The sequence below is a fragment of the Peromyscus eremicus genome, chromosome 4, assembly GCF_949786415.1.
Source record: "Peromyscus eremicus chromosome 4, PerEre_H2_v1, whole genome shotgun sequence".
In the NCBI taxonomy this organism is placed as follows: Eukaryota; Metazoa; Chordata; class Mammalia; order Rodentia; family Cricetidae; genus Peromyscus; species Peromyscus eremicus.
The window spans coordinates 20,419,683-20,446,270 of NC_081419.1; the positions used below are offsets into that span (position 1 = coordinate 20,419,683).

The window sequence follows — 26,588 nt, forward strand, 5'->3', positions numbered from 1 at the left end:
TACAGCAACTTAACATATTTGCTACCACACACTGATAATGGGAATACCCCACTCTTGCCAATAGACATTTCAATTAGACAAAAACTAAACAGAGAAATATTGGAGCTAGCAGACATCATAAAACAAATGGACCTAGTAGTATTTGCAGAATATTTTACCCAAACATAAAAGAATATTTTTTCTCATCACCTCATGGGACATTCTCCAAAATTGGTCACATATTCAGACACAAAGCAACTTTCAATATATAATAGAGAATGCAAATAACACCTTCCTTCCTTTCAGACCACCATAGATTAAAGCTAGATATCAACAACAACAGAAATATTAGAAAACTTATATACTGATGTGAACTGAACAACTCTCTACTAAATGAAAAATGGGTCAAGAGAGAAATTATAGGCTTTCTATAGTATGGTGAAAATCAGTACATATCACACCCAAACTTTTGAGGAATAATCAGAGCAGTTCTAAGAGATAAGTACATAGCACTATGTGCCTATATAAAAACAAACAAATAAAAAGACAAAAGTAAAAGAAAACAAACAAACAAATAAACATGAGATTTCATACAAGCAACATAACAGCAAAAATATAAAAAATGGATAATTTCTCCATAGATATCACTTACTAAAATTAAATCAAGATAAGACAAGCAATTTAATCAGACCCATGACCACTAGTGAAATATAATCAGTCATTAACAGTCCCCAACCAATAAAAACCCAAAGTCAGATGGTTTTAGTACAGAATTCCATCAAACTTTCAATGAAGAATTAATGCCAATACTCCTCAAATTATTTCACAAAATAGAAAAGAAAAGGAAGATTGCACAATTCAGTCTATGAAGTCATAGTAACCTTGATGCCTAAATCACAAAAAGAGCAAACAAAGAATATGGTGATATTTTATTTGTACTGAAATGTGATTTTATTTGTATGTTAATAAATAAAGTTGCCTGGGGGTCAGAGCTGATAGCAAGCCATAGTAGAAGTCTGGCAGTGGTAGCACATGCCCTTAATCTCGATCACATAACAGGCAGACCTCTGTGTGTTCAAGGATACCACCAGCACGGGGACACACTCCTTTAATCTTAATACCAAGCATAGAAGACCTGGAGGTCTGTACAGACAGGCATTGATGAGGAGGTCATGTGGTTGGGTTTACAACCAATGAGAAGGCAGAACAGAAAGTCAATAAAAAGGACAAACACACAGGAAGTAGGTCTCTTGCTGAGGGGAAAGACAGCAGTGACAGTGAAGGATAAGAAAGGGTTTTTAGCTCTTAACTACTGCTCTGACCTCTTGGGCTTTTAACTATGAATTTGGCTCTGTGTTTCTTACTTAATAAGACTGTTCATCTACAAAATAATGAATTATAGAGTAATTTCTCTCATGAATATAGATGTAAAAATTCTGAATAAAATAATTGCAAGCCAAATTCAGGAACACAGCAAAAATATCGTCCACCATGATTAAATGATGTGGGGATGGTTCAACACATGGAAATCAGTAAATGTATTCCAATGTATAAATAAAGTGAAAGACAAACACCACAAGATCATCTCACTAGATTTCAAAAAGCCCTTTGATAAATTTAAACACTTTCTTATAATTTCTGGAAAGATTAGAAATACAAGGGACAAACCTAAACATAGTAAAGGCAGTTTACAGAAAATACATAGTGAATATCAAGTTAAATGAAGAAAAATTCAAAGTAATTCCACTAAAATCAAGAACAAGACAAAGTTGTTCACTCTCTCTACACGTATTCAATGAGACAACTGAAGGAAATCAAGAGGATAAAATTTGGAAAAGCCAAAGTTAAAGTATATTGGTAGACCATAGGATAGCATACATAATTACCCAGAAATTCACCATGAAAGTCCTATAGCTGATAAAAAACAGTCAGCAAAGTGGCTGGATATAAAATTGACGCACAAAAATCACTAGCCTTCTTATAAACCAATGAGAAAGAGAAAGAAACAGAGAAACAAGACATTTTACAATGGCCTCAAATAATATAAAATATTGTGGGGTATCTCTAAACAAGCAAGTAAAAGTCTTGGATAATAAAAATTTCAAGTCATTGATGAAATAAATTGAGGAAAATATCAAAAGACAGAATGATCTCCCATGCTCAAGGATTGGCAGGATTAAAGATTGTTAAAATGGCCGTCCTACCAAAAGCAATCTACAAATTCAGTGCAATCCATACAAAATTCTAACATAATCCTTCATAGATCATGAAAGGACAATTCTCAGCTTCATAAGTATACACACACAAAAAAAAACTGGACAGATAAAACAATCTTGAACAATAAAAGGTCTGCTGGAGGTCTCATTATTCCTCTTATCAAGTTGTGCTACAGAGGTGCAGTAATAAATACAGCATGGTATTGACATAAAGACAGACACATTGATCAATGGAACTGAGCTGAAGGCATATTATAATTTCACATGTGATTTCTGACTTAAAGAAGTCAAAATAAACACTGGAAAAAAATACTGGATCTTCAACTAATGGTACTGGTGAAACAGGACACTGCATATATAAGAATCCAAATAAATCCATACTATGACCCTACACATAACTCCAAATGGATCAAGACCTCAACATTAAACTAGATATACCAAACCTAATAGAAGAGAAAAATGGGAAATACCATTGAAATTATTGGTATAGGAGAAGAATTTCTGAATGAACAGAACAAAGTGTGGGCACTAAAGTAATTAGCAAATGACACCTCGTGAAACTAAATAGCTTCTGTAAGTCAAAGGACATTATCCTTTGGACAAAACAGCAGCCTACAGAATGAGAAAAAGTTTTTTTCCAACTCCACTTCTGATATAGGGCTAATATCAAAAATACATAAAGCAATCAAGAAACTATATATCAAAAAAAAAAAAAAAAGAACCCGATAAAAATGGGACACAGGTCTAGATAGAGAATTCTCAATAGTGGAAACTTGAATGACTAAGGATCATTTAAAGAAATGTTCAACAATCTTAGCCAACAGGACAGTTCTATTTTCCGTTTTCGTCTTATACCTGTAAGAATAGCTAAGATCAATAGCACAAGTGACAGCCCATGCTGGAAAGGATGTGGAATAAAGGAAATACTCTTCCATTACTCGTGGGAGTCCAAACTTGTACAGCCACTTTGGAAATCACTATAGAAGTTCTCTAGAAAGATGTGAATCAATCTATCTCAAGATGCAGCTTAAAACTTTTGGTCATTTATCCAGAGGGCACGTTATCCTACCACAAAGACACTTGCTCAAACATGTTCACTGCTGCTCTATTCAGAATAGGCAGAAATTGTAAACAATTTGGATAGGTGTCCCCCAACAGAAGAATGGATGAAGAAAATTTATGTATTTACAGAACTGAGTATAACTCAGCTGTTAAATAAAAATGACATCATGAAAGTTTTAGGATAATGGATGGAATGAGAAAAAAAATCATCTTGAGAGAGGTAACCCAGACCCACAAAGATAAATATGCTATATGTTCACTTATATGTGGATATTAGCCATTAAGGAAATACTAACCAAGCTACAACCCTTAGACCCTGAATGTTTAGGAATACAGGAATGGACTAAGCAGGGACACAGATATTCCTGGGCGCAAGAAATAAAGCAGATTTTTAAGGGTAGAATGAGGGTGAGAGGGGTAGAATTGGAGGATCAGTTCAGGATGGAGGGACATAGGCTAGAATTGAGGGGAATTTCAGAGGTATTATGAAAATCTAGTTCAGTACAAACCTCCTAATAATAAGAAGGTGATCCTAATAAAGTCTCCAAGTAATGGGGGAGACAAAGTCCCAACTTGCCATCTCTTGTCAACAAAGGAAGCTTCTAGCACAGTGACTGTTTACAATTGAGTTTTTGCCCAAAGGCATCCTATGGAAATCCAAACAATCCAGGGTTTTTCCAACACCATAAGTTTCTCTTCACAAACTGACAACACAGCCCCATTGCTGAAGAGAACACGTACATAATTCATTAATTATGGCAAGGTTAATCTGGTGCCTACCTTCACCACTACATCCTAGTGTCTTCGGTCTAAAAAGATAACCTGCAGGCTACCAAAAGAAAAATTTAAATACCAACCCACACACAAACCCTTTTGATCTACAATGCTGTTGTTACTAAAGGATGTGCTAGGACAATGGTAGCATATATCTTGTAGGAGAAACCAACCAACATCTAATTTAACCTACGTCCCACGCCAGGAGATGGAACCCATATCTGTCCATACTTGTGTGACTAAGAATAAGGAACTAGATCATACAGAGTCGTGGGGTAAAACCAAATAATATTGGTCTTAAAAAAAGATAGTGATAAAATGACTCCTAATGTTATTATGCTGTATTCATAGATTCAGTGCCTTATTCATACATCATCAAAGAAGCTTCCTCCTCTAGGAGATAGAAAATACACAGAAGACCCACAAACATTACTCAGAGAGGGATAGAACAAGGGATAGAACCTTGAAACACACTGCTTAAATGGGATGTCTCTATCTAATCTCTATCTAATTCCTCTCCTTAGAGCTCAGGAAAGCCCATGGAAAAGGAGACAGAAGGAGTGGAAGAGCTAGAGGGGATGGAGGACACTAGGAGTTCAAGTCCCTCTGAATCAACCAAGAAAAGCTCATATGAAATCAGAGACTGATGCAGAAAACCCAAGGCATGTATGGGTCTGCAACAAGGTCCTCTGTGTATACATTATAGCTTTCAGTTTAGTGTTTTTATGGGACTCCTGAGGGTGTGAATGAGTGGGTCTAGGATTCTTGTACCTTTTCTTTGGATCGTTTCCTTTTGTTGGTTTGTCTTTTCCAACTTCTATGTGATGGTTTTTGTTTTACCTTATTAGATATTATTTTGTTATGGTTTATTGTTAACTCCTAGAACTATGGTTTTTTTTTTTCTTTTAAGTAAGAAACAGAAATGTAGTGAACCTGGATGGGAGGGAAGGTAGTGTAGACCTGGGAGGAGTAGAGAGAAGGTAAACTGTAATCAACATATGTTGTATAAGAAAAATGTCTGTGGTGGTATTGTGTTCCCCGAAATATTGTGCACTCTAATAAACTTACCTGGGGTCAGAGAACAGAACAGCCACAATATTAAACATAGAGGATAGGCAGTGGTAGCACTTGCCTTTAATCCTAGCATTCCAGAGGCAGAGATCTACCTGGATCTCTGTGTGTTCAAGGATACAGCCAAGCATGGTGACTCACGCCTTTAATTCCAGATATTGAGCCTTTAATCCCAGGGAGTGATGGCAGAAAGCAGAAAGGTATATAAAACATGAAGACCAGAAACTAGAAGCTTTTAGCTGGTTAAGTTTTCAGGCTTTTGAGCAGCAGTTCAGCTGAGACCCATTCGGATGAGGACACAGAGGTTTCCAGTCTGAGAAAACAGGATCAGCTGAGGAACTGGCGAGGTGAGGTAGCTGTGGTCTGTTCTGCTTCTCTGATCTTCCAGCATTCACCCCAATACCTGGCTTCAGGTTTGTTTTTATTAATAAGACCTCTTAAGATTCCTGCTACAAATGTCACTTTCAATTACAGGAAAAAATGAAATTATGGGGTAAATGGATGCAGCTAGAAGCAATCTGATGAGTGAGATCCAGATCCTTAAAGACAAATATTACATGTAAGCTGGGCGGTGGTGGTGCATGCCTTTAATCCCAGCACTCGGGAGGCAGAGCCAGGCGGATCTCTGTGAGTTCGAGGCCAGCCTGGGCTACCAAGTGAGTTCCAGGAGAGGCGCAAAGCTACACAGAGAAACCCTGTCTCGAAAAACCTATATATATATATATATATATATATATATATATATTGCATGTTTTATATGTCGATGTTAACTTTTAAAATGTGTGTGTGTGTGTGTGTGTGTGTGTGTGTGTGTGGCTTAAATACATATATATGCATTTCAATCTGATTAACTACATAGGTTAATAACTAGCTTTAATTAGCAATTAAGGGCCCAGGGACAAGGAGGGATCTCCAAAGAAAAGGGAAATAAAATATATTGTTACAAACAGATAAATGGGAAACTAGAATTCAAAGATTAAACTGGGAGGGGAATGGATATGCAGAATAAAGGAGGGAATGTGGGAAGGCACAACTAACAATAAATGAAACCTACTACTATAGAAGATTCCTAATTTATATATTAGAAATTTACATAAAGTCGCCATATAATGAGGGACACTATGCCCCAACTAGACATTTTATATTACAAAATGAAACCTTCAGTGCCAGGAATAGGTTATATCTTGTTGAGTTATTTACTACAGGGGTTTAACTGATACCCTCAAACATCACAGGCTAGTGTCAAGTCCATACAAAACCTGATGGATGGTAAGAACTTATTGCCAAATATTTGTTATTGAACATGGAAAATCAACTGATAACCAGCTAGAATCTTCACCTCTGCTGGCTTCATGGGGTTAGATGGTACTCTTCATGTTACCAGAAAAGAAAAGCAATCATCAGTATCAACCAGGTACCAAATGTGTTACTTACAACAGAAGTATGCCTGTAAGATAAACTACAGCAATCATAGTATAAATTCTCTGTAAGTAACCAAGTACTTTTTGATTGGCTTTTAAGGACATATGATAGAATCAATACTTGACATGGCAAAAATGGACAGGAAGATGAGACTACATATGCCACAGGCCTAGGGGAAACCCTACTATTATTCTGCTACAGGAACATACCAACAAAATGACTCCTAATGACATTGCTATACTCATGGAACAGAGCATCACTCAATCTTTATCAGAGAAGCTTCTTATTGCAGTAGTTGGTAATTAACAAAGAGTTCCACAACTAGAAAATAAACAGGGATTCAGAAATCTTGGAATACTCAGCCCTAAAGGGGATTTTTTTTTTATCAAATCATTTCTGTCAAGGCTCAGTGATCCATGAGGAAACAATGTCTTCCAGACAAAATAGGACTGATACAGGTATGAAGTCATAGAGACTGGGACAGCATACACAAGACCTACACAGATTCAAACCAGACAGAATCCTAGAACTGAGAAGGGGAAGTGAACACAAGGTCCCAATCCTAACCAAGAAGCTATTTCTAATTGCTACTTACTTGGAAAGAGAATATCAGTTCTATCCAATGGAGTGTCAACCACATGTAGGAATCATTGGCCAACACAGAAATAACTTCATTGATTTCGTGTAATTTTTGTTTTGTTTTAATATTTTGTCCTATTCATTTACTTTTTTTAGTTTATATGTTTGGTTTTTTTTTTTCTTGTTTTCTTTTTCCTGGGTTTTTTTGTTTTTGTTTTTGTTTTTAGAGAGTGAGTGAGGGAAGAACATGAAGTTGGGTAGGTAGGGAAGATGGGAGGATTGGAAGGGAAAGAATATGATCGAAATGAGTCACAGGTAAAATTTTTTAATAAAAGCACTTAAGAAAATAAAGAAATTGACAGGGAAAAAAGGCAATGTATCTATCATTTGATTTTGAGATTTTTCTCCTCTTTGCCTGTAGCATTAGAAACCAAAATCTAGCCGGGCGGTGGTGGCACATGCCTTTAATCTCAGCACTTGGGAGGGAGAGCCAGGCGGATCTCTGTGAGTTCGAGGCCAGCCTGGGCTACCAAGTGAGTTCCAGGAGAGGCACAAAGCTACACAGAGAAACCCTGTCTTGAAAAACCAAAAAAAAAAAAAAAAAAAAAAAAAGAAAAAAAAGAAACCAAAATCTATGGGTTATAATCATCCTTGGGAAAAACATTTGAGGTTTGTTTTCTAAGGAGTACAGCAGCCTCAGTTAGTGTTATTCAATACTTGTATTAAAACATAGAAGATAAAATAGATTGTATACTCTCTGAACTAATTGGTGACCAGCTGGCAACTGTTAGAAAGACAGACACATGTTTACCTGGTAGATTAAATGATTTTTTATACACAGGTGGAATTCAGAGAAATAACGGGCTTGGGTAAAAACATGACAGACGCATACTCTGTTGAACATCTTTGTGAAATAACATGTGTTTATTACCATGAATGGCCTTTAGAACTCGTCTGCTTCAATAATGTAATTATTTTTCAGTCATGTACTTTAGAGTCAGAGATGTAAATTTCTCTGGAATTTATACTAAATCAAGATAGTCAGATTAGATTCTTCCCTCTTTATCCATTAAGACACTCAGACTACAAAGTAACAGGGAAGAGTACAATGCAGTTGCCCTTACTTTTTAAAGATAGCATAGTTCCTGAAATTTCTGAGAATTTCATGTCTCTACATGCTAAAACCCATGGCTCAGCAAACTACACTGTATGATCTTGGAATGGATTCAGCTACTAGCTGACTCAATGTTCAGCACATCTACACAGTGTTAGCTTACAGTAATCCACAGCTTCCCTGGTGAATGATACTCACTAAGATCATTCTGAAAGGACTGGAGAAAACAGTCTAGATTTTGAAGCCAAGTCATCACAATCATTAGAAAGTAAGTTGTTTCATATGCTGTCTAAGACAAGTCTAGTGAAAACTCTTGCCACAAACTATAAGCATTTTCCTAATAATGCTTAAAGAAAAAGTTTAAAAAGACATGAATGCAAGTAAAAGTGTACACTGTATAAATGAAATTTGCATGTGTATATACATTTGCCTGTATAAAAATTAAAATTTAGGTATCAAACACTAAATGATACTGACTTCTAATCTATGAACTTTGTGCTTTCTAAAGAACATCTAGTATATATCACCCTAAAAATAAAATTAAATAATTTGCATTGAAAAATCAACCAAAATTAATTAAACATGTATTTTTTAGCAAGCATCAGATAAAATATGAGAGCAGAAAATAATCTTAAGTACATGCAGCACACAGCATCCTGTCAATCAATTTCATCAACATATTCATTGTGAGCACTTATATAGTACATACAATGTGCTGGCTAATATTAAAATTTAATATATTGCATATGATCAATCTATAATAATTATATAATATGTAATCCATTAGTTTTTAATTGATGCATAAAATTATTAGTACAGAGAAACTAAAGAACTGATACAGAACAGTAACAGAATTCAAAGCCAGGCCAATCAATGATCTTCATGGCACCAACAGCAAGTAAATGAGGTAACAAGCAACTTTCACTTTTATGAATGAAGATTTCATTTTTAGAGCTAAAATTTGCACACACAATGAGTATGTGCCATCTTGTGGCCTGATAGAGAGAATAGATAGTTCTGCAGGATGAAGGATTAAATGACCTGTAAATGTCTCTGTCCTAGACCTGTTCTGAGCAGACATGAAACTTACCTAACATTACTTATGGCAGGAAGATCTGAAAAAACAACTCAGTTACACTGGGAATTTTACTAAGAGTTTATTTAATCTAAACCAGAATTTATTAGTTAATTTTGTTAATTTTAAAATTGTGCCTAGAGAGACATGTCAGCAATTAAGAATATGAACTGCTTCTGCAGAGGAGCAAGTTCTCCTCAGAACACTCATGTCAGATGGCTCACAACAACCTGTAACTCTAGCACAATGGATTTTTTGGCTTCCAAAGGCACCTTCACTCATAGGTACATTTCCTCCACTCCAACCCCCAAACAAAATACATTCACTTAACTGAAAATACAAAAAAAAAATAAAATAAAAATGCAATTAAAATGTGTTCCACACAGATCAAATGATACTCATGTAGCTCAAATATTTATTATAGCATAAAATTAATAAGCACTTCATCCTGCATTCATGTGGCTTATATCTTTGTGATAGATTCTGTTGTAAACAATAGTGAGGAATCCAAGCACGCGCCATTGTTCATTTCAAGTGTACTAATTGAATTAGACCCCACTGAGGTACCACTTGACTTCTAGGTCTTACGGAAAAAAGCCAAGTTCCTTCAAAATAAATATCCATCTCCCCTTTTACTCCCAGTTTACTTCACACTACAAAAGACACAGTAACTTGGTAAGCTCTAATACAAATAGAGATCGTTGACAACTACCAATCTAAACAAGTTCTCTGTTTTATTGTTCTCATAACAAATAATCATAATAGTCAACATGCTCATCATGTATCAGCCAGCAATGTTGTTCTGTTATACATGCTTTCCAAAATGCACTTCTCAAAAGAAGGAAGGAATAGTGAAACTCCAGTTGGTTTCCTGCCCCATAAGTGGATTTCTGTTATTCTTAACATTGAAATGACTTTCTTGACAAAATTACTTTCAAATGCAAAAAGTACACATATTTTCCTATTTCCACATTAAGATGAAAATGCTTCTGTTTACAATATTTATGCATTTTCTATATAAAATATAAAATGGTTAAAATTGTCAGCTGCTATTCATTTTCATTCCTAACCTACAAAGGCAAATGGATTCAAACAAAACTTACTAGAATTTACAGTAAACATGCTGCTATGAAAATAAAGAGAACTATTTATTTCTATGTGGGATGAATAAATAACTATCTTAATTCTTCAGATACTTTGATGTTTTTTTTTTTTTTAATCAAGGATGGGGAAAGAAGGCGTGGCCTTCAAATATTCTGTCATTTACTTACAATCAAGCCACTGTTCGCTTGCCTCTTTTCTCTTCCATCGATCATTTTGTAGAATATCCCGCCTGGATTAAACTGAGTACTCCAGACAATCACATTTCTTTGATAATACACATCCATCCCTGTTATTCTTGAATTATGTTCAACATGAGAAATCTGCTGATGACTGCCACTGTAGTTGAATGGATATACAAAACCCAGGATGTCAGTGTCATTAGCTATGTAGAGAGCTTGATCTTCAGAGCCTGCAGATTATTATAATAAAATACAAAATAGAGGAAATTTCAACTAGAGCAAAACAAATGATGTACTTTAAATTATCCTGAATTGTTATTCTCTATACAGTTTCTTCCGTAGTGAAAATTAACTCGTTTTATATCATTTTTTTGTTCTTTATGACATTTGATTTCTGTTTAACACTTTTCTAAAGCAATCTATATTAGTCACAATTTTTATAAGTACACAGCTTAATTTATGTGTATAATTTAGGCATTTGAAAAGGATGTCTTTGACAAGTCACAACATGCTGTGTTCTAATGTTTTGATTCTTGTCGTGTAGAGGCTATCCTATGTACTCATTTAACTTAAAAAAATCTGGTTGTTTATTTAGTGGATATACCTGAATGATTGTTACTTCTGGCTAATAATTAAAATTAAGACAGGAAAAGTTATTTTTTCATGTGTCCGTATAACTTTATATAACTTACTACTGAAGATTTTCATTTTATATTTTTTTAGGGCTGGTAATTCAACCCAGGGCTTTGTAAAAACTCCATCACTAAGTGAGATTTCACCTGCTTTATTATCATTTTAGCAGGTTTCACTCTTTGTTATATTAAAGTTTTGTAATTTCAAATTTATTTCCTATCAAATGGGATAGCAATCCTAAGTTTTGATATCTATAACATACTAATATCATTTTCATACTGATTGAACATTAAAACCAAATAAGAATTCTTATATTAAAATATTGATTAAAATCTAAAGAAATTGAGTTGTATATATAATTCTTTCAGATAACCATGATAGAAATAATAATGTATGCTGAAACATAGTTGAACTCATCACACTTATGTACAAATGGTGTATCAAATTGTGTTATTTTCATCCACAGTTTGCATCACTCAATTTGATAATATACAGCAACTCATTTAATAGTCTAAATATTTCTCAATGTTTATTATCATTTGTTTATTATGTTAATTCTTTTTTAATTTATTATAGAAACAATGGAAATAGACATGAGTACTCTAATTCTATAAATGAAGAACTGAGACTCAAAGACCTCCAGGTCACATAGTATGGAAAGTGTAGTGGTAGAATTCAAAATTAAGTATACCTAGTACCACTCACACACAATACATGACACTGAACCAGTTTTCTCATGTAACTACATCTTATTAATAATACCCTGTAGTTGAGAATATTAAAACTATATAATTTTCTAAAAACTACATGAGCAATAAAATCTATATATTCAATATTCTAGTACCCGTACCTGTCATTTAAATTTTTTTTAAAAACTGTATCAACAAGTCAAAAAATATGAATTTAGAAATAAGACTTTATATTCAAACTTTAAAAGGTCCCACACAAAAGTTCCTCTCTTTATAATCCTAATCTTTATGATTTCACTGTTATACAGTGATATAATAATTTCTTACGTTCACTTAAAGAGAATCATCAATGGAAATTCTGCATTTAGGCCATCAGACTGGTACTTAAACGTTTTATTCTACTGATAAACTGCTTTAAACACAAAGTAATTTTAACACTTTTTTCTCTATATTTAAAAATTCTCTCTGTAAATCACTCTGAATTAGATTATTTAAGAAAATAAGGTAGAGACACAAGGGATTAAAATTTAGTGCTATATTGAGCAGTGGGGCAATGCAGGCCACAGTGAATTACTGCATTTATTATAAAGAGCTTAGAAAGGTGACTTTGGAAGTTTCCAGAAAAAGAAATGATATTTTTAATTAAATGGAAATATATTGCACATTTTAAAATACAAATAAAAAGCCAAATTTATTGCCATTAATGTAAAAATATTTCACATTATTAAGAATGAATCTTTTGCTAAAATGTAATATACAAAATTTTCCCCATAAGATATTCATGACAGAATTGAAATGGCTTTTTAGTTACCTTACCTTTTGCTACACAGCTGTTGTTTTTTTCTTGAAAGTTCTGGTCACAGACACATTTATATGATCCTTGTGTATTTACACAATGGTGGGAACATACACCAAACATCAGGCATTCATTGAGATCTACGAGAGAAGAGCTCACAATCCATCTTCACCATTGCGAGATAAGGACTATTATGAGAACTAAATAGAAACCCTGAACAATCATCTGCAAATACACAGAGCTAAGTCAGCAATAAGTTAAAGAAGTGATATCTGTGATTTGAAACATGCCACTGAAATAAGAGCATAAGAAGAACTAAGTACTAAGTCTCAAGGTCAGATGGATCGTTGACCATGTGTTTTCCTCCTTCAATTTCACATATATCCTTCTACTTTCTACATCTTATATATTTGCCCTGATTATGTAATAAGACTGTAAGGTAAATTCTTAACTCAATTTAAGTTTAGCACAATAGGGTAACTGTGTTTTGTTCAGCATTCAGGTTCAATGCTAGACACAACGATTCCCAATGCCATGTGCAGATGACACAGTGGAAGTTTAGACTCTGCACATTCTGTTGCCTGTGCTATGACACTTCCCCAATGACACCTGAAGCATTGTAGTACAAACTAATTTCTGTGTTTGGTTGAATATATAGACAGAAAATGAGCATTTACCTGTCTTCAGGGAAAATTATTCAGTATAAATAAAATGTATCACATCAACACTTAATCATCTAAATTACCATAGATTTTTCTGCTTTGTTTAGAGAATCAGCTGTTTTTACAGCTTACCTTTGATATAGAATCTAAGCTATACTTGTGTAGTCTAATAAGCTCTCAGCTCTCCACTGACCCAATATGGACAACTTGAAGATCCTGACCTTTTAAAGTGACCATTCTGATTCCACACATGCATCATGACTGCACCCAGTATCTGTTAAGGCCTTTCTGTTTCTCTTCTATGCTCTGGTCTTTCTTCATTTTGGTTATTTGAATAAAGTGTTTTAAGTTAAAAACAAAACAGCAACTTTTGTTCTCTTTTTTTTTTTTAAATATAAGCTGGTAAAGGACCCTAACAAACTAAATTACAAAATCTAGGTAATGCCTTATTCCTCCTCAATATCAAATGGAAATTATTTTCTTTGCTACAAAATGTATTTATTGTAGATTCCAATTTAATTAATGTTCAGAATTGACTTGCATCTACAACAGAGGTGTATAGAAATAGAGAAAACATGGATATTTGAAATGACAAATATAGCTGTAGTTATATTTTTCTTGCAATAGAATAAAATGAGAAAATATTAGAACAGAATTTCTGAAGTTAGTAAGATACTTTACACTGAAAACAGAGACTACTATAGAGTCTTTAGGTAATTAATACCTTCAAAACTAAGTCTGAAGGCTCAGTCTTTCGCTATATGTGTATTATTTACATATAATTGATAGAAACAGTCAGGAAAAGAAAAAAGAGGTTTTAATTAAAATAGAGAAAATTTAGTTTGCCAACTTTCATTGTCACATAGTAATAAAGAAATATGTTGCTCAAGCTGACATATCAAAGTGTATAGAAATATAGCTTTTATCTTCCTCGTGTGAGTGTAATGAATTAGTTTTTTTATATTGCCCGAAAAACGTAAAGTCATTTTTAAACCAGAAATTTAAAGAGATAAGTGCTAGAAACAGAAATTGTTTTAGAATGTTACGGGGCTGGGGAGATAGCTCATTGGATACTGTGCTGGATGGGCATGCTGAGGACCTGAGTTTAGATGCCCATGCTCCACATAAAGTGCAGGGCAACATAAATTACACCTGTAACCCCGGCACTGGGGAAAGGCAGACACCATGGAGAAGAGGATTCTTGGAGCTGGCTGGCCAACCAATCTAACCAATGACTGAAGTTCAAGTTCAGTAAGAGATTTCATCTCACCAAAACAAGGTGGAGAGTCACAGAGGAATGACGTCAATCTTTAGCCTCCATGTGTTTACAAAAGCTCATGTATACATACATATAACAAAATTCTTAATAAAATTGACAAAAAATTATTTAGCGTAAATATGCCATATAGATATCTGAGATTATCTCAAATTATAACAACAAGTAAACATGATTACAAAAATGGTTTTATCAGAAAAAAATTGCAAAAATGTATATATTTGGTAAAACCTGATATAAATTATATTTACATATAATTTACTCTGATATTCTCTCACTACATACCTAATTTTTATATGATTACAAGACAGTTGACAAGTCATTTAGACACTGACTTTGAAATTTTAAAGACATATTATAAAAGATTGTTTTAAATATGATGCTAGGACAAAAGCTTACAAGTTTCTCAAAGTAAATTATCTGTCACAGCATGACAAAGAGAAATGGATCTTCTCAAACATATTCCTTCATGAAATGAGTCTAATACTGTGGTAGTTCTTAACCAATAAATTCATCATTTGCATTTCAAAACAGAATTGCTATGACACAAATGAAATTCCTGCTGGTGTGAATTTGTTCAGAGAAGCTTTGTAGTCTCAAGGATGGTTAGCTTAGCTGTGAAAACAAACAGGCTCATCACCCCAGAGACGCTCTTTCTCTCATAAGTGAAATGGCAGCCCATATATAAATAGCTTTTCTGAAAATCAGTCCCTTGTCACCTCACAACTTAGCAGCCTTGGGAATCTGTATAAACCAAGGAATTGAGCACAAGCTGCTGAGGAAATGTATACTACCTTCACACTGTCTGCCTTTCATGTTTCTCCGAAATCCAGGCTTGCAGCGACAGAAAACAGATGTTTTTACTTGATTACAGTATGCTTCATCTCCACATGGATTCCCATTGTCTTCACAGGTGTGTTCACTGAGACCTAGGATTTAAAAGACAGTAGAATCAAAGCTAATCTGACTCTGGTTTTTGAGCTGGGAGTTGATTTTTTAATTTGAAATAATATTTTTATTACATGGATAATTCCTATTACAGATGCTAGTTTTCTGTGCATCCACACCCTCCTTTCTTACAAAGGAAACAAGGGTAGAAAAAGATTGAACTCACTACATTAAATACAGCTGAGAACAGCTGCTGACATTCGTATTGACAGCCCTTGTCAAGCCACACTACTTCCTAAAACTGAGTAAGGAGTCAGTGATTTTCCTGAAAGGCCATCATCAGAACAACATTTGTCCATCCTTAATCCTTCTCTAAGAGCCAGAACCATTCCTGGAAATGTCTTCAAGATTTTTTACTATTTCCCTGTAGATAAATTCATCAGGAGCTAACATGTTGCTCCAGCCAAAAGGCTAAATTCACACATTATTCCATTTTTAGTCAGGACACACTAATAAAAAACAACATCTGAGTGGAAAACAGGGTTGTAGTGCTATTAGAACAAAGCAAGGCTTTCCTGTAATTTTAGCAGAGTAGTTTCAATTTCATTACTTTATCTTCCATTAAGGAATGTATTTTTAAATGCAAATAAACCAGAGGAGCATTATTATGGAAAAACTACTGTGTTGTTTCTAAACTACCTCAACTGATCAAATTTTGAAAAAAAAATACAATTTTAATAATTAAATAAGTATGATACATCCGTACTGATACTCAAAAATTTTGCAGTTAAATAAAATATACTCTAACAAAAAAATATTCATGGTGGAATCAAGCGGTTCTATCTTATAGGCATAAAACTGAGTGATGTTCCAAGTAATGTTACTTCAGCAAAGTACACCATGACGAGTTGTCTCCAAATAAGAGTACAATAATTTCATGTTAGAACATCTGCCTTTCTAGACTCTCATAATAGAAACCACTTACTTTTTGTGCAGCCTTGTTCATCTGAACCATCTCCACAGTCATCAAGCCCATCACACTGCAGCTCCATGGGGATGCACTTTTTGTTACTGCAAGCAAACTCATCCTTCTTACAAGGCTTGGCTCTTAATGACTGTTCACCTGTGTAATCATTGAGAAAGTGGTTAGTTAGTGTTTAATACCATAAAACTGAACATATTGAGCTCTTAAGTGGATAGTTAGTGCTTCATACCTGTTGTTGTTTGTTTTTTGGCTTCTTTTTGGGGCCTGCCACTCAGCTCCCAAATAAATCACACACACACACAAACACATATTCTTTATTATGAATGCCTGGCTTTAGCTTGGCTTAGTTTCTAGCCAACTTTTCTTAACTTTAAATTATCCCATCTACCTTTTGCCTATGGGCTTTTCCATTCTCTTACTTCAGTAAATCTTACACTTATGCCATGGCTTGCTGTGTACCTGGGTGGCTGGACCCTGGAGTCCTCCTCCTTCTCTGGCTACTTCTTCTCCCCCCGCCCCACATTTCTCCCTCTATGTAGTCTCTCTGCCTGACAGCCATGCCCAGCCTTTCTTCTTCCCTGCCATTGGCTATTCAGTTCTTTATTAGACCATCAGGTGTTTACACAGGCACAGTAACACAGCTTCAAGAATTAAATACGTGCAGCATAAACAAAAGTAACACACCTTAAAATAATATTGCCCAACACATACCATAAAACTGAACATACTGAGCTCACAATTCAAGAATGTACCAAATGCTATGAAAGCAGACTTTCTATCTTACATTTTAAGTTATAAGGCCTAAATCAAACAAATATTTAGAGTTTTAGAATTTGGAAAAATTTACAATATTCTCTATATTAAACAACACCCAGTTTTTATAAGAAAATGTATGAATATTATCCCAAGAAGAATTTTTTAAAATAATACACATTTTTATTTATTCTTTGAGAATTTCATATACTATATTTTGATCATATTCATTCCCTCTCCAACCTCTCCCAAATCTTTTCCATCCATTTCCTGCCCTATTTCATATTCTTTCTCTTCTCTCTCTTTTATTTAAATGAACAAATAAATAACAAAACAAGATAAAAGAAAAGAAAATGTCCAGTTTGTCTTGGCCAACTATTCCTGAGCATGGAGCCTGCCCTAGGGTGTGGTTGATATACCCAATGTAACTTCATTGAAGAAAATGGACTTTTCCTCTCCCAGCAGCTATCCAATTGTGAAATGCCTGTTGGCTCGGAAAGAGACTTCCACTCCCTGCAGCCATCTGTGCTGTGATTTTGTCTGGCTTGAGCTTATGTAGGACTTATGCATGCTGTCATGGTTTCAGAGAGCTAATATACACATATGCCCCATTGTCTGGAAAACATTGTTTCCTTGAAGTCATCCATCACCTCTGCCTTTTATGATGTTTCTGTTCTCTCTTTCACATAGATCTCTGCCTTGAGAGGGAAAGTGTGATATACACACCCAACTTTGGGTTGACCATTTCATAGTCTTTTTTCTCTATACATTGACTGGTTGTGGGTTTCTGTATTAAGCGCTGACTAATATAAACCTTTCTGGAGAGGACTGAAAAACGCACTGATCTGTGAGTCAGTATGTCGTTTTATTGCTATGTGTATTTAGCACACTGATGTCAGTAGGTTTCACCCTAAGGTCCATAGCCTGCCTAGGCTCAGACTCTTATTCTCATTATCAATGAGTTCTATCCGGTGAATTGAGCCTTGAGTCTAATTCTAAAAAGTGGTATGTTACTCTCATAACTTTGTGCCACTGTTGTACCAATGATCTTAGTTTGTCAGTGAGGACATTATTGTAATTTCAGGTTTCACATCTATGTATTGGCTGATGATCAGTGTTTCTCTTGGTAGTATTCATAGTGCTATTCACTACTATGGAAGCTTTCTAGTAGGAATGCAGCTTCCAGTTGAGAACCAGCTAGATTTTTTTTTTCATATTTTCTAATTCAGGTGTGTAATATCTTCAGTAATATTGTCTCACTATCAAGTTGTTGAGTGTAACCCACAGCATTGACAATAAAATGTAATTTGTGTGTGTGGAGGGGGTCTATAGGAACCCATGGATCAACAATTCAAAACATATATAACCCATTCCTGTTACTAGGGATTTTATTAGGTAGCATATGATATCTACTTGGGTATTGTCCACTTCCGCTATAGGTTGACTCCATTTAAACTTGTTATAAATGTATACATTTTAGTTATTTACAGTAGTAGGTTTTTGATATGACTTTTTAATAATTAGGACTTTTTAGCTGATAAAGACAGTCTTAAATGAGGTTTGGTCCAGTATGGTCTTTGAGCTATCTTTATTGAACATGTACTGTCGATATAGGAACTTTTTATATCTTAGAATTTTGAGGAAAAGGTATATTTGCACATACTTTATGCAGATCTTTTCACCTCCATCTCTATTTTTGACAAGGAATTATTTTAAACCAAGTTGTTCTTCTCATGATGTTAATATTTTCTTGAATGAAATGCCTTAGTGGGAGGCTGTAGATAAAGCCATACAGCTTTTTTTATGCAGATGAAATGTTAGGGGGTGACTTTCACATGTCCATTTCAAACTCTGGTGCTTGGAAAAAGGCTTTCATATATCCACAGGGAATTCTTTGCTATAATTTTAAGTACTAAATTCATTCTCTTATCTTGCAACTTGTTCCTAAATCAATATTTCCAATTGAACAGATTTACCACTGCAGTGATCTTCATCTGAGTTGTCCCCGCAGTCATTAATCCCATTGCACATTTTCTCAAGTTGCAGGCAGATTCTATCATTTCTGCATCTGTGAGGCCTTGTGGGTGGGCAAAGAAATTTGACTGCAAGAACAATAACAGAGAAACAACAAAGTGACTCTTTCAGGTGAATTTTCTTATTAAGAATATATTTTGCTTTTAAAACAGATAATTTGGATTTTGTCTTGAGTTGCAAAATGGCTAATGTTGGATACTAGAAAAAATATAGAACCTTTTTTGTACAAGTTACTAATTACAGAAGAGTGCACAGTTGAAGACTGTAAACGGGGTAAGGAAGGAAGCAAGTTTTGTGGTTTGATTTGCAGTTCTGATCTCACTGGATATATGGCAGGATAAAGTACCAACCTTTAACCTAGATTCTTTAACACCCTCTGTTTAAACACATATTTAGATTTGTAAAGTCTATGAGGCAATCTTTGTTATTCATTTTAGTGTGTGATTTTGAAAGTCAGGAAATTTTATTTATCCCACGCTACAGTATTCTGTCCCTAAATCAGAAGATCTCTGTGATTATTATGCATATGCAGAAGTATGCTGTGCTCTGTCCTTGGTGCTGAATTGCTTCCTCTTGAAATCTTCCTATAGTTGTTCTCAATTACACTAACTGATTTACTCGTGCTTATATGCTAAATTGTGCCAGTTTTCCACCTAGACCTGTGATCTCAAGACTGGCTGGAAGTATGATCTACTTAAAGTATTTTAAATTCAACAAATTCACTAATCCACCAATACTTTCCTCTGACTGCATCAAATTAACACTTGAGCTATGGTTATCACCATGATTTTGTTACTGGCACATCAAAGCAAGAATATGGGAATTATTCTAAATTCTTTAATGTTAATAATCCATAACTGTATTTAGTTATGACACATTGTAGATACTGTCCTCAAACTTGTCATTTTCTTTTTAATCCATAACAGTTGCCATAATAAAAGCCTCAGTTTTTAAAATATCCTGTAAGGTCATATCTTAAATATCCTCAGATATATTTCCCATGCTCAGAGGAACTATCAACCTAACATTATTCTCTACATCCTCCAGAGTTATCTATCACCTTCTATTCTGATTTAAAACACTTTGCATGACCTAATAGACTTTTTATTATCTTGTACATATCACTCCTACAACTTGAAGTCTTATCTTTTTTAATAGTCTACTAATATATTCATGTCTTCTCCTGGACACATGTGGCTTTTTACAAGTCTTTGTTTTAATAAAATTCTGTTTTACCCAAAGGACACTCTTTCCTTTCCTAACCTGTTATGAATATATCAGGTTATGAAGATATTGTAGCTTCCTAACACCTTTAAGAATTTCATTGGCATATCTTCAGTATTGGTTCATTAAAAAAATTATTCAAAACAAATATGGTACCTAATGTCAGGTACTATGCAAGACTGGAAAAAAGTTACTCCTTGAAGTCACAGAATACTAACAAAATCCCCTATGCCAGTGATGGGATACATGTTCATGAGATGTTGGTTAGGAGGACCCCAGAGATCCTCCAAACAAACAAACAAAAAAATCTTCTTTCCATTGTTCTCGTTCTCCACCACAAGAAGGTGACTAAATCTTGTTTCTGAGACCATCACATATTTTTGTTGCCTATTACAAAGAATCAAGCTGGAGCTAAGATGGAAGCTTTTTCTCTGCCAGAGAGTTTTCACAGCTCGAGAGCTGCTGTGCAGTCTTCTAGGGGAGAACAATAAGGTTTCTAAAATCTTTATAAGCTATGAATCTGAACTGCCAGGCAGGATGTGCTCACTTGTGAATTAATGATTCTGCTGTTGTGAAGAAAGCCAATTATTCCTGGATTGGATTTTAACCCCAACCCACAGGAGCAATGCTGTGTAGTGATTTCCTTTAAGATAACACATTTATTTTTGTATGGAAGCACACTAAAACGTGGTGTGTTGTAAAGGAGGTAATAATATATTACATCAAACAAGGAAGATCACAGGGAAGCTTTTTAAGACACCAAGTGCACTAAATAGAGGTAAAACATTTCATTCTGCATGAAAGATCTTAAAGATTAGGAAGTAAACAACTTAAGGGATTCAGAAAATCCCTGAAACTGACCAGATTCACTAGGCTCTTTCCTCCAAGCATTTGCAAGCAGTAATGACTGCTGAAAGAGACTCTCTGAGAAACTAACCTTCCTAGAAGGGGAGCTAAATAGCCAAACCACCTGCAAGAGACAGAGACCATCCACAGTGCCTGCATACTCTCAGACAATTCAGACTGCATGGAAGAAACAGAAAACAGACAAATAAGCTAGAAGAAGAAGAGTCCAGCTGAATTGCCTAGAAGAAGCTCAAACAAAATGAAATGCCTGGAACAAACACTCTTCAATTTGTCAAGTTGCCAGTAAATGGTGCTGTGAGTTCCAGGTTTTTAGTGTTTGTATTACCCATTGTTGAGGTGGGCTTTTGGTGACATAGCTGTCTTTGAGTCATTTCTGCCTCTTATAAGTAAGCCCTCACCCATTCTTCTGTAAACTGAATAAAACTTGACTGTTCACTAAGTTACACTTTTGTGCTGTTCTTACTTTATTTCTGTTGTTTGTTCCCTATCTGGAGTGAGTAAACTGATCATGTCTCCCTAGGAACAGTGTCATACAAGGGAATCCATGCTAGGCACCATAAACCTGAACAAAAACTCATTGGCAGGATCATTTATCTAAATTGACTCAGTGCTAATCTGCCTTCTAGACATATATATTTGTACCCATCAAAAAATGCTCTCCTCAACCTTAATCAGAGAAGCCTCTCTGTCTAATAAATGACAGTGGGTGCAAAGGCTTGTACCTACACAAAGTGTAAAGAATAAGTGTGAGTAAGTGCTCCGCTGCTGTGGGATGGTCTTTCTGTATGTTGCTGTATGAGTATGTGTTGCTACCATTGGTTAATAAAGAAGCTGCTTTGGCCTATAGTAAGACAGTTTATAGCCAGGTAGGAAATCAAAGAGAGATATAGGGAAAAGAGAGGCAAAATTGAAACAGACACCATCCAGCTGCCCAAGGAACAAGATGCCATCAGAACGGTAATGCTATGGACACATGGCAGAACATAGATTAATAGAAATGGGTTAATTCAAGATGTCAGAGCTAGCTAGCAATAAGCCTGAGCCATAGATCAAACAGTTTGTAATTAATAATAAGCCTCTGTGTGTTTATTTGGGACTAAGCAGCTGTGAGACACAGGAAAACTTCCGACTACATTGGCATTCCAATGTGGGGCCAGGATTTCTGCATAAAACCTGACAAAAGCTTAAAAAAGGATTCTAGACCCACAAAAATATGAGTCAAATGAAGCTTCTTTATTAACTAATGGTAGCAACACATATTCACAGCATACAGAAAGACCATCCCACAGCACTCAGCCTTAAACAAAACACTTACATAATTTTCTATAAAGCTCATGGAACATTAAAAAGAAGAGGAAGAAAAATATAAGAACCAGAAAATATGAGTAATGGATGTGAAATGTCACCTTCCAGACAAGACACAGCCATTATAATCATGAACTCACAGCAGTGATAGGTGCCTTCCCTGGGTCTGAATAAGAAGCTGGTCAGTAGTCAGGCAAGATTAGAGGATTGTCAAGATGGCTCCACCCTTCACCATTGAATTATTTGCTACTGTCATTTTAATGGAGAAGGGGATGCAATGCTTTCATTTATGTGCCATTGGTAACTTCCCCAGGCTCCAATAGATAGTTCCCATCTGGTGAGCATACTGATTGTGCTGCTTAAACTAAATGGATCATAAAATTAAACCAAATGTCATGGATCTCAGAAAGAGATGAGTACAGAAGGCAGGGAGTTAATAAGGAAGAGGTGAAATAAGAGAGGGCAGGAAATGAGCTGTTGGCTCTTATGTGGTTGCATTGTTGAAATCTTTACAGATCTACTTGCTTCTACATATGAGCCAACAACTAATTTACCATCCTTAATGACCTGAGACTGCTTGGGTGACTAAGCACCAGAGACTAGATAGCTCAGAGACCTAGGGTAAATCCAGTTAGTAGTTAGTGGTCTTTAAAAAAATAAAAAATATAATGACGTCTCATGATAGTTTGCTATACTCATAGATCTTAGATAATGTCTTATTCTGCCATCATCAGAGAAGCTTCCTCCTTTAGCACACAGGAACAAATACAGTGATGAACAACCAGACATTAGAGATCAAGAGAGAGAAAGAGGGGTGGGGGACATCTTGGAACACACAATTCCAAATGGGACATCTCCATTAAATACCTCACCCCAGACCCCAGGAAACCTGAGGAAGAAGAGTGAAAGGAGAATAAAAGCCAGAGGGAATGCAGGACATGAAGAGAACAAGGCCCTCTAAATCAACTGAGCAAAGCTTATATGAACTCACAGAGACTGAAGCAGCAAGCATGGGGACTACATATGTCTGCACCAGGTCCTCTGTGGACATATTACACAGTTCTGTATTTTTATTGGACTCCTTTGGGTGTGGATTAGTGGGTCTCTGATTTTTGTGCCTTTGCTTGGGGTCTTTTCATTCTGATGGTTGCCCTGTCCAACTTGTTTGTAATGGCTTTTGTTTTATCTTATATTTCATTTTGTTATTTTTGACTTTTATCTCTTAGAAGGCTGTTCTTTTCTAATGAGAGACAGAAAGCAAGTGGATCCCGATGGGAGAGGGTGGGAAGGAACTGGGAGTAGTAGAAGGAAGGGAAACTGTAATCAGGATATATTCTATGAGAAAAGAATCCATTTTTAATAAAAGAGGAAAAAGTAATGATTGAAAATTATTTATTTACATTTTTAAAATAGTTTTCCTCCTGATCTGGAATTTATTTTTATATCTCAAAAACCATCACTTCTTTTTGAAGGGCACTCTTAGGTTCTATGTCATGTGCCATCCTCCTTAATTTTTAGTTTTTGTAATCTTGTTATGATTGTCCAACTAACTCTTCTGACAGCTCACACTCTTTTCAATATTTAGTGTCATTCAACATTCTTCCCTACTCTCCTTATTCGTATGATTTACTTCATTCAGTATAATCTCATTCAAATATTTGTTACATTTATCCCCCCTGTGACATTTACACAAGTAGAATAACCTCTTTCTTTAAATATTGTAACTGAATGTCCAATTTAAGCTTGAATGTCTCAGCAAATGCATTGCCAAATTGAATTCCAGTTTGCTGTTGTTTTTCTAAATTCTACTTCTATTTGCATGTGGAAACAGAAGCTCTGTGTACTTCACACTTTCTTCTCTCATATTCAAATCAACCCGGTGGAGAACTTAACTTACTTGATCATAATTTTTTACTTACATCAATGTCAAATCAGTCAATAGTTATTTTATCACATGTATTTATGACCATAATCAAAACTATTACCTAGCATGCTACAATATTATTTGTGTGTCTTACCACTGCTTAGGCATTTCTGCTAGCTCCTAATTTTGAGCTGTAGAGGAATATGAGTGTTCCAATTTCTCCACTAAACTATGGTTTGCTCTGTATCTGGGCTTTTACATGTAATTCCACTCTCCAGCATTGTTTGTTTTGTTTTGTTTTGTTGTTGTTGTTGTTGTTCATTTTTAATTCTTATTTTTTTCTTGCTCCTGGTCCCAGTTATATGCCACTCAGACTGAGATGAAAATGTTACTTCCCTTATTCCAAGATTGAACAAAATTTTTTGTCGCATGCTTTTGTAAATCTTCATAATAAAATAATTATTTTCTACTCCAAGTTGCTTTTGATCACAGTGTTTTATCACAGTAACAGAAAAACAATTCACTCATATACCTTTAACTTATTTCTGTCACTTTTCAAAATAATATGTAGAAAGTATTGTGAATTATTAAATGAGCATGTGAGGTCTTCTCAAAGAAAGAAGCTTTGGTGTTTGTTTGTTTGCTTGCTTGCTTGCTTGCTTGTTTTATCTCCAATGATGTAGAAGATCCTATGGCTTGAATAGCTCTACTTAATGTTTATACTGATGGGAGACAGGAGTGCATGACAGCCCAGACACTCAGATTTTACAGTATTTTTCCAACTCTACTGTGTGGAATTTCCTTCAGAAGCCTTTCCCAACACAAGAAATGGCCCAGGAGGGTGTAGCTCTACAGTATGGTTATTTAATAACTAATTATTCCCAGTTCCTCTCACTGTTTTCATGCAAGTGGAAAATAAATGAAAAGGGAAAATATAGTTTATTGAATCTTAAGAGGTTCTGAGTTGATCAGGGTAGGGAAGGTCTCATATTTTTGGTACATTATGATATACATATGTATATATGTATATTGTCTGGTGATATGTATATGCACTATATATATATATATATATATATATAATTATGACTCAGGTGATGCTCTAGAGTCTGTTCTTTTGGCATTATGCAAAGAAAACCTTGTCATATCATACATCAGTTTTACCCACAGAAAAATATTTTCTAAAAGACTTTTTCCCCCTGAAATCATTTACAAAATAAATCTGCCTCCTTGTATTTTACCCTCAGTGTTAAAACTAGTAGGTAAATGTCATCATTTATGAAAAAGCATTACTTTATAATGATATCTGATGTAGAAGTATTTTTTTAATTAAAGCTAGACCATTCTTTCTTGTTGAGATTAGATTACAAAAGAATAATAAGAATGAAGCTTATAAAAATACAAGAAAATATTTATGTTTATGATCTCAGATTTTATAGATTTTTTTTTCATTGTACATACCCTAAAAACATTAGTCAAGAGTAACTTGTACATAAAGTATGTTTGGGGGAGGTTGTTGTTGTTTGAGGGGTTGTTGTTGTTTGGAGGTTGTTGCTGTTACTTGTTTATTTTGTTTATTTGCTGTTGTTTTGCAGTTTTTAAGTATCAACACTGAATGACTAACATGATTTTGTATATTTCTGAAGTCTCCGCAGTAAGTTTTTACCTCTGGTATTATGTCATTTGTATATTCATATTATTTACACTTATTATTAAAATTTTCTCATCCTAAAACACCCATTGAGGTGGAGCCAAAATTTAAACGTACCTCACTCAATTCAAATGTCCATCTACTGTAATCAAATCCTAAGCAGTGCATACTCTATGTCGTGAATAGTGCTGACATGACAGATCAGATGTTAGTGGGTTGCCTACAGAGTCATTCACTTCTAACAGCATGATCTCTTTATTACCTGGCCAGAATATGTATCTGATGGTATACTATATCTACCTGACCCCAAGGATATGGCATTTTTTGATCAGCTCAAAACTTCCTTCATACCCTTCAGATTGTAAGATTACAAAACAAGAGCTCAATGT

General features: G+C 34.9%; 1 protein-coding gene across 1 annotated transcript in view; it reads right to left on the reverse strand.

Annotated features, from left to right (window-relative positions):
* Lrp1b (LDL receptor related protein 1B) overlaps nucleotides 1–26,588 on the reverse strand; it is a 1,617,914-nt gene that overhangs the window by 116,898 nt on the left and 1,474,428 nt on the right. The window contains exons 73-77 of the mRNA XM_059258831.1: nucleotides 19,226–19,359; nucleotides 16,505–16,634; nucleotides 15,426–15,560; nucleotides 12,714–12,833; nucleotides 10,564–10,805 (exon numbers count right to left, since the gene is read on the reverse strand). Of these exons, the coding sequence (XP_059114814.1) occupies nucleotides 10,564–10,805; nucleotides 12,714–12,833; nucleotides 15,426–15,560; nucleotides 16,505–16,634; nucleotides 19,226–19,359 (761 nt within the window). The remainder of the gene's footprint in view (nucleotides 1–10,563; nucleotides 10,806–12,713; nucleotides 12,834–15,425; nucleotides 15,561–16,504; nucleotides 16,635–19,225; nucleotides 19,360–26,588) is intronic.